Raw genomic sequence first — 13716 nt, forward strand, 5'->3', positions numbered from 1 at the left:
CACAAATAAGCCAGAAAGTGGCTGTGAATGTGGGAGGCAGTAGTTAATAAAAAAAACATAACTTAAGAAGCGTAAATCGTACAATAATAAATTATAGGTCAAAATAAAGCTTATTGTTATGAACTTAAGTTGCGGTTGATTTCTACCCTGTGTTATCGATCGATTACAACGACACGTAAACACGTACGAACGACCTAGAGTCTCGATTGGTCCCACTTCCCTGTCTAGCCCAGCCAGTTGAGTCCAGAACACAAGTCACAGCCTCGGAGATATGAATCACTGTATTTCAAACATACTTTGTTTATATACCAATCAAGCACACCACATCGTACCATAAAATAGAAAACAACATTCTGTACAATATACAACAAGTGAACAGATATCGACCAATAGAAAATATACATTTAAAGTCCAAGGACACCATTGGACTTATCATGATAATTATTGGTCTATTCCTCTGCATCCACAACACCTCCCCCTTTTTTTTTTGAAGATCCGGAGTTGATATCCGGATTTTGAAATTTTATGGGTTCATCCTCCCCCACGAAATAATGTTGGGTCCTCATATTCCCAAGTTAGAATTAATTTGACTTTATTTAACACATAATTGTCAGATTGAACAGAGAAGTCACTGAAAGTGATAAAATAGTGGGGATCAATGTCGCTTGATATGAGGTCATCAACGTTTGATTCTTCTGGAACATTATCATGGGATTTGTTGAAAATCTCATTTGTAAACAGTTGATCACTGAGATAATCAAAATCTATCAAAATTGTATTAGATTTCTGATCATCATTTGATGCATCTAACACATTTTCTGGTACAAGAGGATCTAGATAATAAGATTCGTCAGAATCTCCTGTTGTTGAATGATGACGACCATTTGAGACAGCTGGATTCAGTGTACTGCACGATTTGTTCCCTGTTCCGTTGTGGGCGGGTACTGCAATTAATTTATGAGCATTTGATGAGAGATCTTCCTGTGAGCTGGGTACATCATTGTCTGCACACGTTTCAGGAACAGTGGGATTTGAACCCACGAAAGGGAATGTTTCCGAATTTGACATTTCTGGACAACTGGGCGGATCATGATTAACTGTCTCGTTTACATCACTGGTCGTCCGGGATTCACAGAGGCTTTTATAGGCAGCTTCATATGTTCTGCAGTTGTTTTCCGACTCAGTCTGCAGATGAGAAATGAAATTACCAACTTCTGTTGCATTTCCGAAACATGGAAAATTTACCAACAGTGTGCGTAAATTTTCTAAAAAATTCAACTGGCTATTTTTGAAACACTGCTGTTGTTGCTCAAGTAGAAGCTGTAATTGATCGGAACAGGTAGTCATTTTTTTTCTCAGCACCAGCAATGAAAATTAACTGTAGGAATAATGACCAATGTTGCTCAAGGACGCTGGTGACAATCTGGATGCTGATTGGTCGAAACAATTAGCCTGAATCTCGTGCAATTACAAGGTTCCAAATTTTTCTCCACCCCGTCGCCAATTGTTATGAATTTAAGTTGCGGTAGATTTCTACCCTGTGTTATCGATCGATTACAACGACACGTAAACACGTACGAACGACCTAGAGTCTCGATTGGTCCCACTTCCCTGTCTAGCCCAGCTAGTTCAGTCCAGAACACAAGTCACAGCCTCGGAGATATGAATCACTGTATTTCAAACATACTTTGTTTATATACCAATCAAGCACACCACATCGTATCATAAAATAGAAAACAACATTCTGTACAATATACAACAAGTGAACAGACACCGACCAATAGAAAATATCCATTTAAAGTCCAAGGACACCATTGGACTTATCATGATAATTATTGGTCTATTCCTCTGCATCCACAACACCTCCCCTTTTTTTGAAGATCCGGAGTTGATATCCGGATTTCGAAATTTTATGGGTTCATCCTCCCCACGAAATAATGTTGGGTCCTCATATTCCCAAGTTAGAATTAATTTGACTTTATTTAACACATAATTGTCAGATTGAACAGAGAAGTCACTGAAAGTGATAAAATAGTGGGGATCAATGTCGCTTGATATGAGGTCATCAACGTTTGATTCTTCTGGAACATTATCATGGGATTTGTTGAAAATCTCATTTGTAAACAGTTGATCACTGAGATAATCAAAATCTATCAAAATTGTATTAGATTTCTGATCATCATTTGATGCATCTAACACATTTTCTGGTACAAGAGGATCTAGATAATAAGATTCGTCAGAATCTCCTGTTGTTGAATGATGACGACCATTTGAGACAGCTGGATTCAGTGTACTGCACGATTTGTTCCCTGTTCCGTTGTGGGCGGGTACTGCAATTAATTTATGAGCATTTGATGAGAGATCTTCCTGTGAGCTGGGTACATCATTGTCTGCACACGTTTCAGGAACAGTGGGATTTGAACCCACGAAAGGGAATGTTTCCGAATTTGACATTTCTGGACAACTGGGCGGATCATGATTAACTGTCTCGTTTACATCACTGGTCGTCCGGGATTCACAGAGGCTTTTATAGGCAGCTTCATATGTTCTGCAGTTGTTTTCCAACTCAGTCTGCAGATGAGAAATGAAATTACCAACTTCTGTTGCATTTCCGAAACATGGAAAATTTACCAACAGTGTGCGTAAATTTTCTAAAAAATTCAACTGGCTATTTTTGAAACACTGCTGTTGTTGCTCAAGTAGAAGCTGTAATTGATCGGAACAGGTAGTCATTTTTTTTCTCAGCACCAGCAATGAAAATTAACTGTAGGAATAATGACCAATGTTGCTCAAGGACGCTGGTGACAATCTGGATGCTGATTGGTCGAAACAATTAGCCTGAATCTCGTGCAATTACAAGGTTCCAAATTTTTCTCCACCCCGTCGCCAATTGTTATGAATTTAAGTTGCGGTAGATTTCTACCCTGTGTTATCGATCGATTACAACGACACGTAAACACGTACGAACGACCTAGAGTCTCGATTGGTCCCACTTCCCTGTCTAGCCCAGCCAGTTGAGTCCAGAACACAAGTCACAGCCTCGGAGATATGAATCACTGTATTTCAAACATACTTTGTTTATATACCAATCAAGCACACCACATCGTACCATAAAATAGAAAACAACATTCTGTACAATATACAACAAGTGAACAGATATCGACCAATAGAAAATATACATTTAAAGTCCAAGGACACCATTGGACTTATCATGATAATTATTGGTCTATTCCTCTGCATCCACAACACCTCCCCCTTTTTTTTTGAAGATCCGGAGTTGATATCCGGATTTCGAAATTTTATGGGTTCATCCTCCCCACGAAATAATGTTGGGTCCTCATATTCCCAAGTTAGAATTAATTTGACTTTATTTAACACATAATTGTCAGATTGAACAGAGAAGTCACTGAAAGTGATAAAATAGTGGGGATCAATGTCGCTTGATATGAGGTCATCAACGTTTGATTCTTCTGGAACATTATCATGGGATTTGTTGAAAATCTCATTTGTAAACAGTTGATCACTGAGATAATCAAAATCTATCAAAATTGTATTAGATTTCTGATCATCATTTGATGCATCTAACACATTTTCTGGTACAAGAGGATCTAGATAATAAGATTCGTCAGAATCTCCTGTTGTTGAATGATGACGACCATTTGAGACAGCTGGATTCAGTGTACTGCACGATTTGTTCCCTGTTCCGTTGTGGGCGGGTACTGCAATTAATTTATGAGCATTTGATGAGAGATCTTCCTGTGAGCTGGGTACATCATTGTCTGCACACGTTTCAGGAACAGTGGGATTTGAACCCACGAAAGGGAATGTTTCCGAATTTGACATTTCTGGACAACTGGGCGGATCATGATTAACTGTCTCGTTTACATCACTGGTCGTCCGGGATTCACAGAGGCTTTTATAGGCAGCTTCATATGTTCTGCAGTTGTTTTCCAACTCAGTCTGCAGATGAGAAATGAAATTACCAACTTCTGTTGCATTTCCGAAACATGGAAAATTTACCAACAGTGTGCGTAAATTTTCTAAAAAATTCAACTGGCTATTTTTGAAACACTGCTGTTGTTGCTCAAGTAGAAGCTGTAATTGATCGGAACAGGTAGTCATTTTTTTTCTCAGCACCAGCAATGAAAATTAACTGTAGGAATAATGACCAATGTTGCTCAAGGACGCTGGTGACAATCTGGATGCTGATTGGTCGAAACAATTAGCCTGAATCTCGTGCAATTACAAGGTTCCAAATTTTTCTCCACCCCGTCGCCAATTGTTATGAATTTAAGTTGCGGTAGATTTCTACCCTGTGTTATCGATCGATTACAACGACACGTAAACACGTACGAACGACCTAGAGTCTCGATTGGTCCCACTTCCCTGTCTAGCCCAGCTAGTTCAGTCCAGAACACAAGTCACAGCCTCGGAGATATGAATCACTATATTTCAAACATACTTTGTTTATATACCAATCAAGCACACCACATCGTACCATAAAATAGAAAACAACATTCTGTACAATATACAACAAGTGAACAGATATCGACCAATAGAAAATATACATTTAAAGTCCAAGGACACCATTGGACTTATCATGATAATTATTGGTCTATTCCTCTGCATCCACAACACCTCCCCCTTTTTTTTTTTGAAGATCCGGAGTTGATATCCGGATTTTGAAATTTTATGGGTTCATCCTCCCCCACGAAATAATGTTGGGTCCTCATATTCCCAAGTTAGAATTAATTTGACTTTATTTAACACATAATTGTCAGATTGAACAGAGAAGTCACTGAAAGTGATAAAATAGTGGGGATCAATGTCGCTTGATATGAGGTCATCAACGTTTGATTCTTCTGGAACATTATCATGGGATTTGTTGAAAATCTCATTTGTAAACAGTTGATCACTGAGATAATCAAAATCTATCAAAATTGTATTAGATTTCTGATCATCATTTGATGCATCTAACACATTTTCTGGTACAAGAGGATCTAGATAATAAGATTCGTCAGAATCTCCTGTTGTTGAATGATGACGACCATTTGAGACAGCTGGATTCAGTGTACTGCACGATTTGTTCCCTGTTCCGTTGTGGGCGGGTACTGCAATTAATTTATGAGCATTTGATGAGAGATCTTCCTGTGAGCTGGGTACATCATTGTCTGCACACGTTTCAGGAACAGTGGGATTTGAACCCACGAAAGGGAATGTTTCCGAATTTGACATTTCTGGACAACTGGGCGGATCATGATTAACTGTCTCGTTTACATCACTGGTCGTCCGGGATTCACAGAGGCTTTTATAGGCAGCTTCATATGTTCTGCAGTTGTTTTCCAACTCAGTCTGCAGATGAGAAATGAAATTACCAACTTCTGTTGCATTTCCGAAACATGGAAAATTTACCAACAGTGTGCGTAAATTTTCTAAAAAATTCAACTGGCTATTTTTGAAACACTGCTGTTGTTGCTCAAGTAGAAGCTGTAATTGATCGGAACAGGTAGTCATTTTTTCTCTCAGCACCAGCAATGAAAATTAACTGTAGGAATAATGACCAATGTTGCTCAAGGACGCTGGTGACAATCTGGATGCTGATTGGTCGAAACAATTAGCCTGAATCTCGTGCAATTACAAGGTTCCAAATTTTTCTCCACCCCGTCGCCAATTGTTATGAATTTAAGTTGCGGTAGATTTCTACCCTGTGTTATCGATCGATTACAACGACACGTAAACACGTACGAACGACCTAGAGTCTCGATTGGTCCCACTTCCCTGTCTAGCCCAGCTAGTTCAGTCCAGAACACAAGTCACAGCCTCGGAGATATGAATCACTATATTTCAAACATACTTTGTTTATATACCAATCAAGCACACCACATCGTACCATAAAATAGAAAACAACATTCTGTACAATATACAACAAGTGAACAGATATCGACCAATAGAAAATATACATTTAAAGTCCAAGGACACCATTGGACTTATCATGATAATTATTGGTCTATTCCTCTGCATCCACAACACCTCCCCCTTTTTTTTTTGAAGATCCGGAGTTGATATCCGGATTTTGAAATTTTATGGGTTCATCCTCCCCCACGAAATAATGTTGGGTCCTCATATTCCCAAGTTAGAATTAATTTGACTTTATTTAACACATAATTGTCAGATTGAACAGAGAAGTCACTGAAAGTGATAAAATAGTGGGGATCAATGTCGCTTGATATGAGGTCATCAACGTTTGATTCTTCTGGAACATTATCATGGGATTTGTTGAAAATCTCATTTGTAAACAGTTGATCACTGAGATAATCAAAATCTATCAAAATTGTATTAGATTTCTGATCATCATTTGATGCATCTAACACATTTTCTGGTACAAGAGGATCTAGATAATAAGATTCGTCAGAATCTCCTGTTGTTGAATGATGACGACCATTTGAGACAGCTGGATTCAGTGTACTGCACGATTTGTTCCCTGTTCCGTTGTGGGCGGGTACTGCAATTAATTTATGAGCATTTGATGAGAGATCTTCCTGTGAGCTGGGTACATCATTGTCTGCACACGTTTCAGGAACAGTGGGATTTGAACCCACGAAAGGGAATGTTTCCGAATTTGACATTTCTGGACAACTGGGCGGATCATGATTAACTGTCTCGTTTACATCACTGGTCGTCCGGGATTCACAGAGGCTTTTATAGGCAGCTTCATATGTTCTGCAGTTGTTTTCCAACTCAGTCTGCAGATGAGAAATGAAATTACCAACTTCTGTTGCATTTCCGAAACATGGAAAATTTACCAACAGTGTGCGTAAATTTTCTAAAAAATTCAACTGGCTATTTTTGAAACACTGCTGTTGTTGCTCAAGTAGAAGCTGTAATTGATCGGAACAGGTAGTCATTTTTTCTCTCAGCACCAGCAATGAAAATTAACTGTAGGAATAATGACCAATGTTGCTCAAGGACGCTGGTGACAATCTGGATGCTGATTGGTCGAAACAATTAGCCTGAATCTCGTGCAATTACAAGGTTCCAAATTTTTCTCCACCCCGTCGCCAATTGTTATGAATTTAAGTTGCGGTAGATTTCTACCCTGTGTTATCGATCGATTACAACGACACGTAAACACGTACGAACGACCTAGAGTCTCGATTGGTCCCACTTCCCTGTCTAGCCCAGCCAGTTGAGTCCAGAACACAAGTCACAGCCTCGGAGATATGAATCACTATATTTCAAACATACTTTGTTTATATACCAATCAAGCACACCACATCGTACCATAAAATAGAAAACAACATTCTGTACAATATACAACAAGTGAACAGACACCGACCAATAGAAAATATCCATTTAAAGTCCAAGGACACCATTCGACTTATCATGATAATTATTGGTCTATTCCTCTGCATCCACAACACTTATAATAAGAGGAATATAAATATTGTTGAGTAGTTACACAATAAGATTATTTATAGAATATTAGTCCATGAATAGCCCTCGGAAGTTACCTGTTATTTAATCTCCACTCGGATATAACAGAAAGGACATGAGCCACATTATTGACATCCTCAACAACGTCCTTGGTTAAAGTCCAGATTTCCAACCTTTCCATGCAATTCGCAAAAGCATCAAAATCTCAGTGTATGTTCAACCGTTCTATCACAGGCTCCATCGGGACGCAAATGTGATAACTGGGAGTGTTTCAATCATGGTACGAACTAAGAATATCAGGAATAACGCAATAAAACCAGGAACAGCTAGATGAGCACGAACAAAAGTATCGTATCCGGAATTCGAAATACTTGATGATAGACCTCTATCACAATTACTTTTACGGGAAGCCTTTTTCGTTTCATACAAAAGGACGCGATAAACAACATAGACATCTCATAAGTTGAGGTTTGCAACTAATGTTTGCATATTATTCAACCAAGAACTGGTGTTCTAGAAAAAGTAGTTGTTATGTGAACTTCGATTTTGCGCGTATCTCATTCTGGTGACTTAGACATTTCGGAAGACTCAACTTAAGGTAACTTCACTTCAACAGACACTGAAAACCTGGAAGCCATAGACTGTTATTTCATCTAAGTATGCGACTAGTATACAATGCACAATCATTATCCTGCCAATGATCACCAGTTTTAATGAACGACAACTGAGTAATACCGCTAATTGACTGAATTCAGGAATATAAACCACTAGATGCCAAATCTTTAGTTTAAGATCGACTCATGTTGAAATCTCAGTTGTTCACTTGTTAATGGTTTCATATCACGTAAACGGATTCATTAGTCAGCGTATTTCATCGATAAAAATCAAAATATACACCGGTTAATGACTTGTAGTACAATTTTCTCACTGTCAGGACACCAACAATTGCGCTTTGATCAATAAATATAAACATCTCTGTCCTACAAGATGTCAGTTGTGTTTACAGTAACGTAGCAGCAAATTTTCATACTGCGAAGTTGACTGATATGAGTTTGAATTACACGAGGAGTATTGGTTTCTTCAAGATTGAGAGTATAACATACCGACTTGTACCAACTACTATGAAACCGGACTACACGATTTTCTGCCGACAGTCTACAAACACCGAACATTGTCTAGCTCAATTAAATTATCTCCTTAATAAAATCATCCAAAACGATGAATCTGAAATTGGCGAGACAGTGCAAACCTGACTTGCTATTTAAATATTCAACTGCGAATGCTTCTTTGCAAAAGAGCGCATTTCAAATCTGTTGGAAAGTGAGGGCAAACTTCAGCACAAAATGACACGTCAAAATGTATTCAACCTCACGCAAAATTTGATCGCTCACATTGAACCATGATATGCAACCATAGTCAATATTCAGTGAAAACATACATTTGGTCAATAGTAAAATGTGTTTGTTTAGAATATCAGATGAGGATGAGTTTATCCGCCACAGTGATTGATATAAAATGGAACACAGAACGTGATGTGGATTTTATCACCAGGATGATTCACCACAGTCTCATAGACCGATGTACACAGGAAGTAATAACTAGTCGAGTCTCAAAGAATCAGGATCATCAATGCGCGATCCATAGATTGATAAACTGAGGAAGTGAGAGCTAGATGATTTTGTGAGGAAACAACCACTAAACTCATCTGAAATTAGACGGTCAATGGCTACAGTGTTTATTCATAGATGGAGCACAGCCTTCTATGAATTGACAGTCGAGAGATTTGTTTTCACTTCATTTTGTTTATAGAAAGTAGTAATCTTTTGATAAATGAGAATTTCACTCATCTTTTTTCTGAACGTGTGGCTAATTATCAAGTTATTATTAGAAATCGTTGTTTTTTTGCTCTAAATAAGATTCATATTACGCCCACCATACATAATAGATGATATAGAATAATACCAACTTATTTGATTAATGAGATGGCGTGAGGTGACTGACGACAACACAGTTATAATCATTGATATTTCTGTCAATAACTGAGGTCAACAGAAATATGTTTTTGTTAATTAAATAGTCAGATAATTAACACTGAGATTAAAGAAGTGATAATATATTTTACTTTAAATATTTTCACACAATGTAACAGAAATGATAGAATTCGGTGTAATGTTATAGTTGATCAAGGGAATCGGACAGAATTCCCAATTTTTCAAATCTTATTGCTGAATGCACAGCATTCAAAAGCCATTGCATCAGTAGACCAACGAGAGAAAGTTGATCAAACGAGATACATTCTAAAGTTGGAAAATTTCATTTGCGATTGCGTGCAACCGTTTTCGTAGTTCTGTTTTGCAGTATATTTTTGCATAATGTCGATTGTTGTGAGATAATTGTCCTCATATTGAATATAGATCAGATAGAGGCGAAAGTAATGAGTGACATTTACAAATTGTCGAGTGAAATGTGTTGATAAAATCAAGGTGAAATAAACTGTTGAATTGGTTATCTTTGGATGGTGAGCGGGACTGTCATCTGTCAACTACGTTCGCCTGTGTTCTTGAGTCGAACTCCAATAGGATCAGTTACAGTTATTACAATTTCCAATGGAGAGATCGGTCTTTAGGTCAGGAGTATATAACTCCACTAATGTGTACATAATTATTTTCCTAATTCAACTGAATCAGTTCATATTGTGGAATGTGTACAAAATTCAGTTTGATTGACAGCCATAAATGGAAATGTGTAAAACACTGATTTACAAATAAGGTTTTACACGATAGAAAGAAGCCAACGTTTTGTAGTGTGCTAAGTGATTATATGAATACGTTCAATGATTCTATTAAAGGATCTTCGAATGTAACTCATTGATAGATATAGCGACCACTGCACAGTGTGTAGTTCTTTGGTTATCAATATTTGGTAGTTCACTCATTTGAAATACATTAAATGTTGGGTAACTATAAACTAAAGGTGAGATGAAAGACTATTTGTGTTGTGGACTGAATTGATTTTGAGTGTTTCGAGGTAATTAGGACAGTATATAGTAAGAATTATCGTGAGAAATGATCAGTAATGGGTAGAAGTGAGCACATCAACAGAATTCTACCACATGACAACAAATTCACATGAGTCAATGATGCAATTAATCACAATCATATTTCCGTCAACGGACGTAGATATTCATCTTACAATGTATTACTTCACTCCACGACAGATAGGTCGTTCATTCAACTTCACTGAAGTTGACAACTGAAGTGAATTAGGATATCTTTGTAGACTAGATGGAGCATAGTTCTGAATGAACTGAGGAGATCAGTTCGCTTATTGTGAATGTGATCAGTTGTCCTTGTGTAAGATTATATGGATGACGACACATTACTTCATTGGTTAGTTGATTTTAATATTGATGTTTTTGTGTTAGTGGAAATTTAATAAGATTTTCACTCCTTTTTTTTAGATTTTTAAGAATTTGAGAGTAAATGAACTGAGATGGGATTGAAGCGGCTCAATTTATTGTGAATCTTGTAAAAGTTGTTTTTTATATTTTGCTTTACACTGACCTACATGAACATTCATCTGCAAGCGTTATATTACTTTGCATTTATACCCAATTATCACCATGCCAACACAGAAATTCGCTGTAAACTATCACAATAAGTTACTTACTCATGTTACGCGTCGCGGAGGAGCAATAGCCGCTCACTAGCACTCTCTATCCAACCTTGTCCTCAGCAGTCCTTTCCAGTTGTTTACAGTTGCTATTCATCCGTTTCACCTTCACCATGAGGCGTCATTATCCTTGCGAAAGAACAACCTTCAATTCTCATTCAGAGTTTAAATGGTTTAATTTGTGTAATCTCGTTGGCATTGTTCAGCGTTGTTTGTTCCACGAGATTTGGTTGCTGACACCTGGGATGTGGTCATATTCTACTTTGTGTGCTGTCAGTTAGCACATTAGACAAGTTGGGTCATGAAAATTCATCCATAATGAACAATACTTTATTCAACGAATATTGAAGCCAATCTGAACATTGGATTATGGAATGATTCGAATAATAGACAACTGAGGTTGTCTGGAATGAAATAAGAGTAGCCTGTGTCTTCAATTCAACAATCGTCATAAATTTGCTGTAAACTATCATACTATCATACTAAACTGACCAAATTGTCATCGGAGTGTTGAGGAAGATTGTCCGAAGTAAAATCATAATGGTTTTCGTAATCTCACTATTCAAACGTTGATGTTTAAGCAAAAATCAAACCAGCTTGGTTTATAAAGAGCCAGATAAAAGCAATTCGCAGTTCTATCTTGGCACATCTAATTGATAGCGGTCATACCGTAGATAAATCAAAATCATTTCGAGTTATCTGTCGCATACCTCCATCGTTCCTCAACGGAGTTCGTTCCCGCCTCCTACATATCGCTGAAGCCATTGGAATTCGTACATATAACCCTAATTTATGTGTACAGAAGAAATTCGTAACACCCCTATCCCTTCCATGGCCAGTTATAACTTAACTACCGATATATTTTTTTAGCTTTTTTATTATTATCATTATTTATTTATTTATTTCATTCTATTTTGTTATCATTAACCTTGTATTCTTCACTATCTGATTATTTACACACATCTTATTACGTAATGATGTTAATGTTTTGGTGTTGACTATTCCTAGTCTATTTACCCATGTTTGTTTGACCTTCTATTTCCACTTTCTATTTTCACTGTGAGTCAGCAGATGAAGTTATCGAAAGTATGAAGGAGAGAACTGGTAAGCGAGTAACTGCTGCCGATGTGAAAGGTATGAAAGCTACACTCTCCACTGGTAAGTGTATATAAATATATTTCAGGTTGTTTTACTCGGATTCAGGTGATGGATATGCTGAGACAGAAAGGCGAAGTGAGAGAACATTTAGAAAATGGATATGCCATGAGAATATGCTTCAGTAGTTTTGACCGAATACAACTGTACAGAAAATATCCAGATGTTTTGTGCATTAATTCTACGTATAATACTAATAATAAAAAGTGAATATGTTTATCGTTGTATTTTACTATGTAGATATTCGTTATTCCAGTTAGTGGTGACGGATAATTGGGGTAGAGGACGAACTGTAATGTTTGCGTGGACACGAAGGGAAAAGCGTGCCGATGTGATATGGATTTTAGATCAATTCAAAGAGATAATGGGTAACACAATGTTGGCTGAAACATTTGTGATGGATTGCGCACGATGTGAAAGCGCGGCTGTCTGTACAACACACGGACATGCAAACATAGTTTTGTGCGCCTTTCATGTAATTCGCGCTTTCCGGAAAAAGGCACACCAATGGTTGCTTACATAAAATTGCCCTTAGACAAACGACAAAATACTGAAAACGTACTTAACTCGATTGGTAACTGCGGAAACGGTTGGAAAGTAACCTAAGTAATGTGTTTATTCACTAGATTTAATCAATATTACAGAATAATAAATCGGCGGGACAGATTGATAGGTCAGTACCTGTCACGTTTTTGGATGCCGCGTAAGACAATGTGGGCGCGTGCCTTTTACGGTCATGTTTTAACATTGGGTAACAGCACGAATAATCGTGTTGAATCGCTAAATAAGCAAATTAAACGATATGTACGCAAAAGTGATAGTCTGTACAAGTGTATGTACAAGGCTTTAAAATGGAGTGAAATGATGTCAACTAGAAGAAGTATCGAAGATCAAGTGATAGCCGGAAGATCTTATAAATATAATGTTCCACAGCGTCTTATACCCTTGCTAAACATTTTGACCCCATTCGCAAGATCTAAAGTGTTATACGAACTTAAACAAATGCGTTTCGTCTACGTGGATAATGAAAGCGCCGACTGGTTGTTTATGGTTGACCTCGGACAACATCATGAAGTGAATATAAGCATTTGTCAATGCAATTGTAGCACGTTTGTGATGTGTCGATATCCGTGCCGTCACATGCTACTTGCCTACGTTAAAAGACGAAGTCTTACAGGTAAGCTATATCAATTATTTAATACTAACTGCATAGCTCATCAAGTTCTTAGGTATTGTAGCAGATGGAAGTTACATAATACCCAGAACTTTCAAAATAATACATTAACGGAGTGAAGTCTATATAAGTATTCAACGAAGCCAAAGAATCCATAAACATCGCATCATTGAGAAGTATGATGAACGTTTCGCAACGGAAGTCGAGAAGAAAGTGGACAATTATTACTTAAGAATTCTTAATACCAACTTGTAAACTTGATTTTCTGTTTTAGCAGCAAT

General features: G+C 37.4%; 2 protein-coding genes across 2 annotated transcripts in view; one reads left to right on the forward strand and one right to left on the reverse strand.

Annotated features, from left to right (window-relative positions):
- The window catches only part of MS3_00008908 (uncharacterized protein), a 262942-nt gene extending 249226 nt beyond the window's left edge, over nucleotides 1-13716 (forward strand). The window contains exons 5-7 of the mRNA XM_051217254.1: nucleotides 10895-12867; nucleotides 12906-13438; nucleotides 13475-13716. The gene's annotated coding sequence lies outside the window, so the exon portion shown is untranslated. The remainder of the gene's footprint in view (nucleotides 1-10894; nucleotides 12868-12905; nucleotides 13439-13474) is intronic.
- MS3_00008911 (uncharacterized protein) lies at nucleotides 3042-4444 on the reverse strand. Its single transcript, XM_051217255.1, has one exon. It carries the CDS (start codon nucleotides 4120-4122, stop codon nucleotides 3079-3081), a length of 1044 nt encoding a protein of 347 aa, XP_051064621.1. The 5' UTR covers nucleotides 4123-4444; the 3' UTR covers nucleotides 3042-3078.

Source organism: Schistosoma haematobium, chromosome 5, assembly GCF_000699445.3.
Source record: "Schistosoma haematobium chromosome 5, whole genome shotgun sequence".
NCBI classification, from domain to species: Eukaryota; Metazoa; Platyhelminthes; class Trematoda; order Strigeidida; family Schistosomatidae; genus Schistosoma; species Schistosoma haematobium.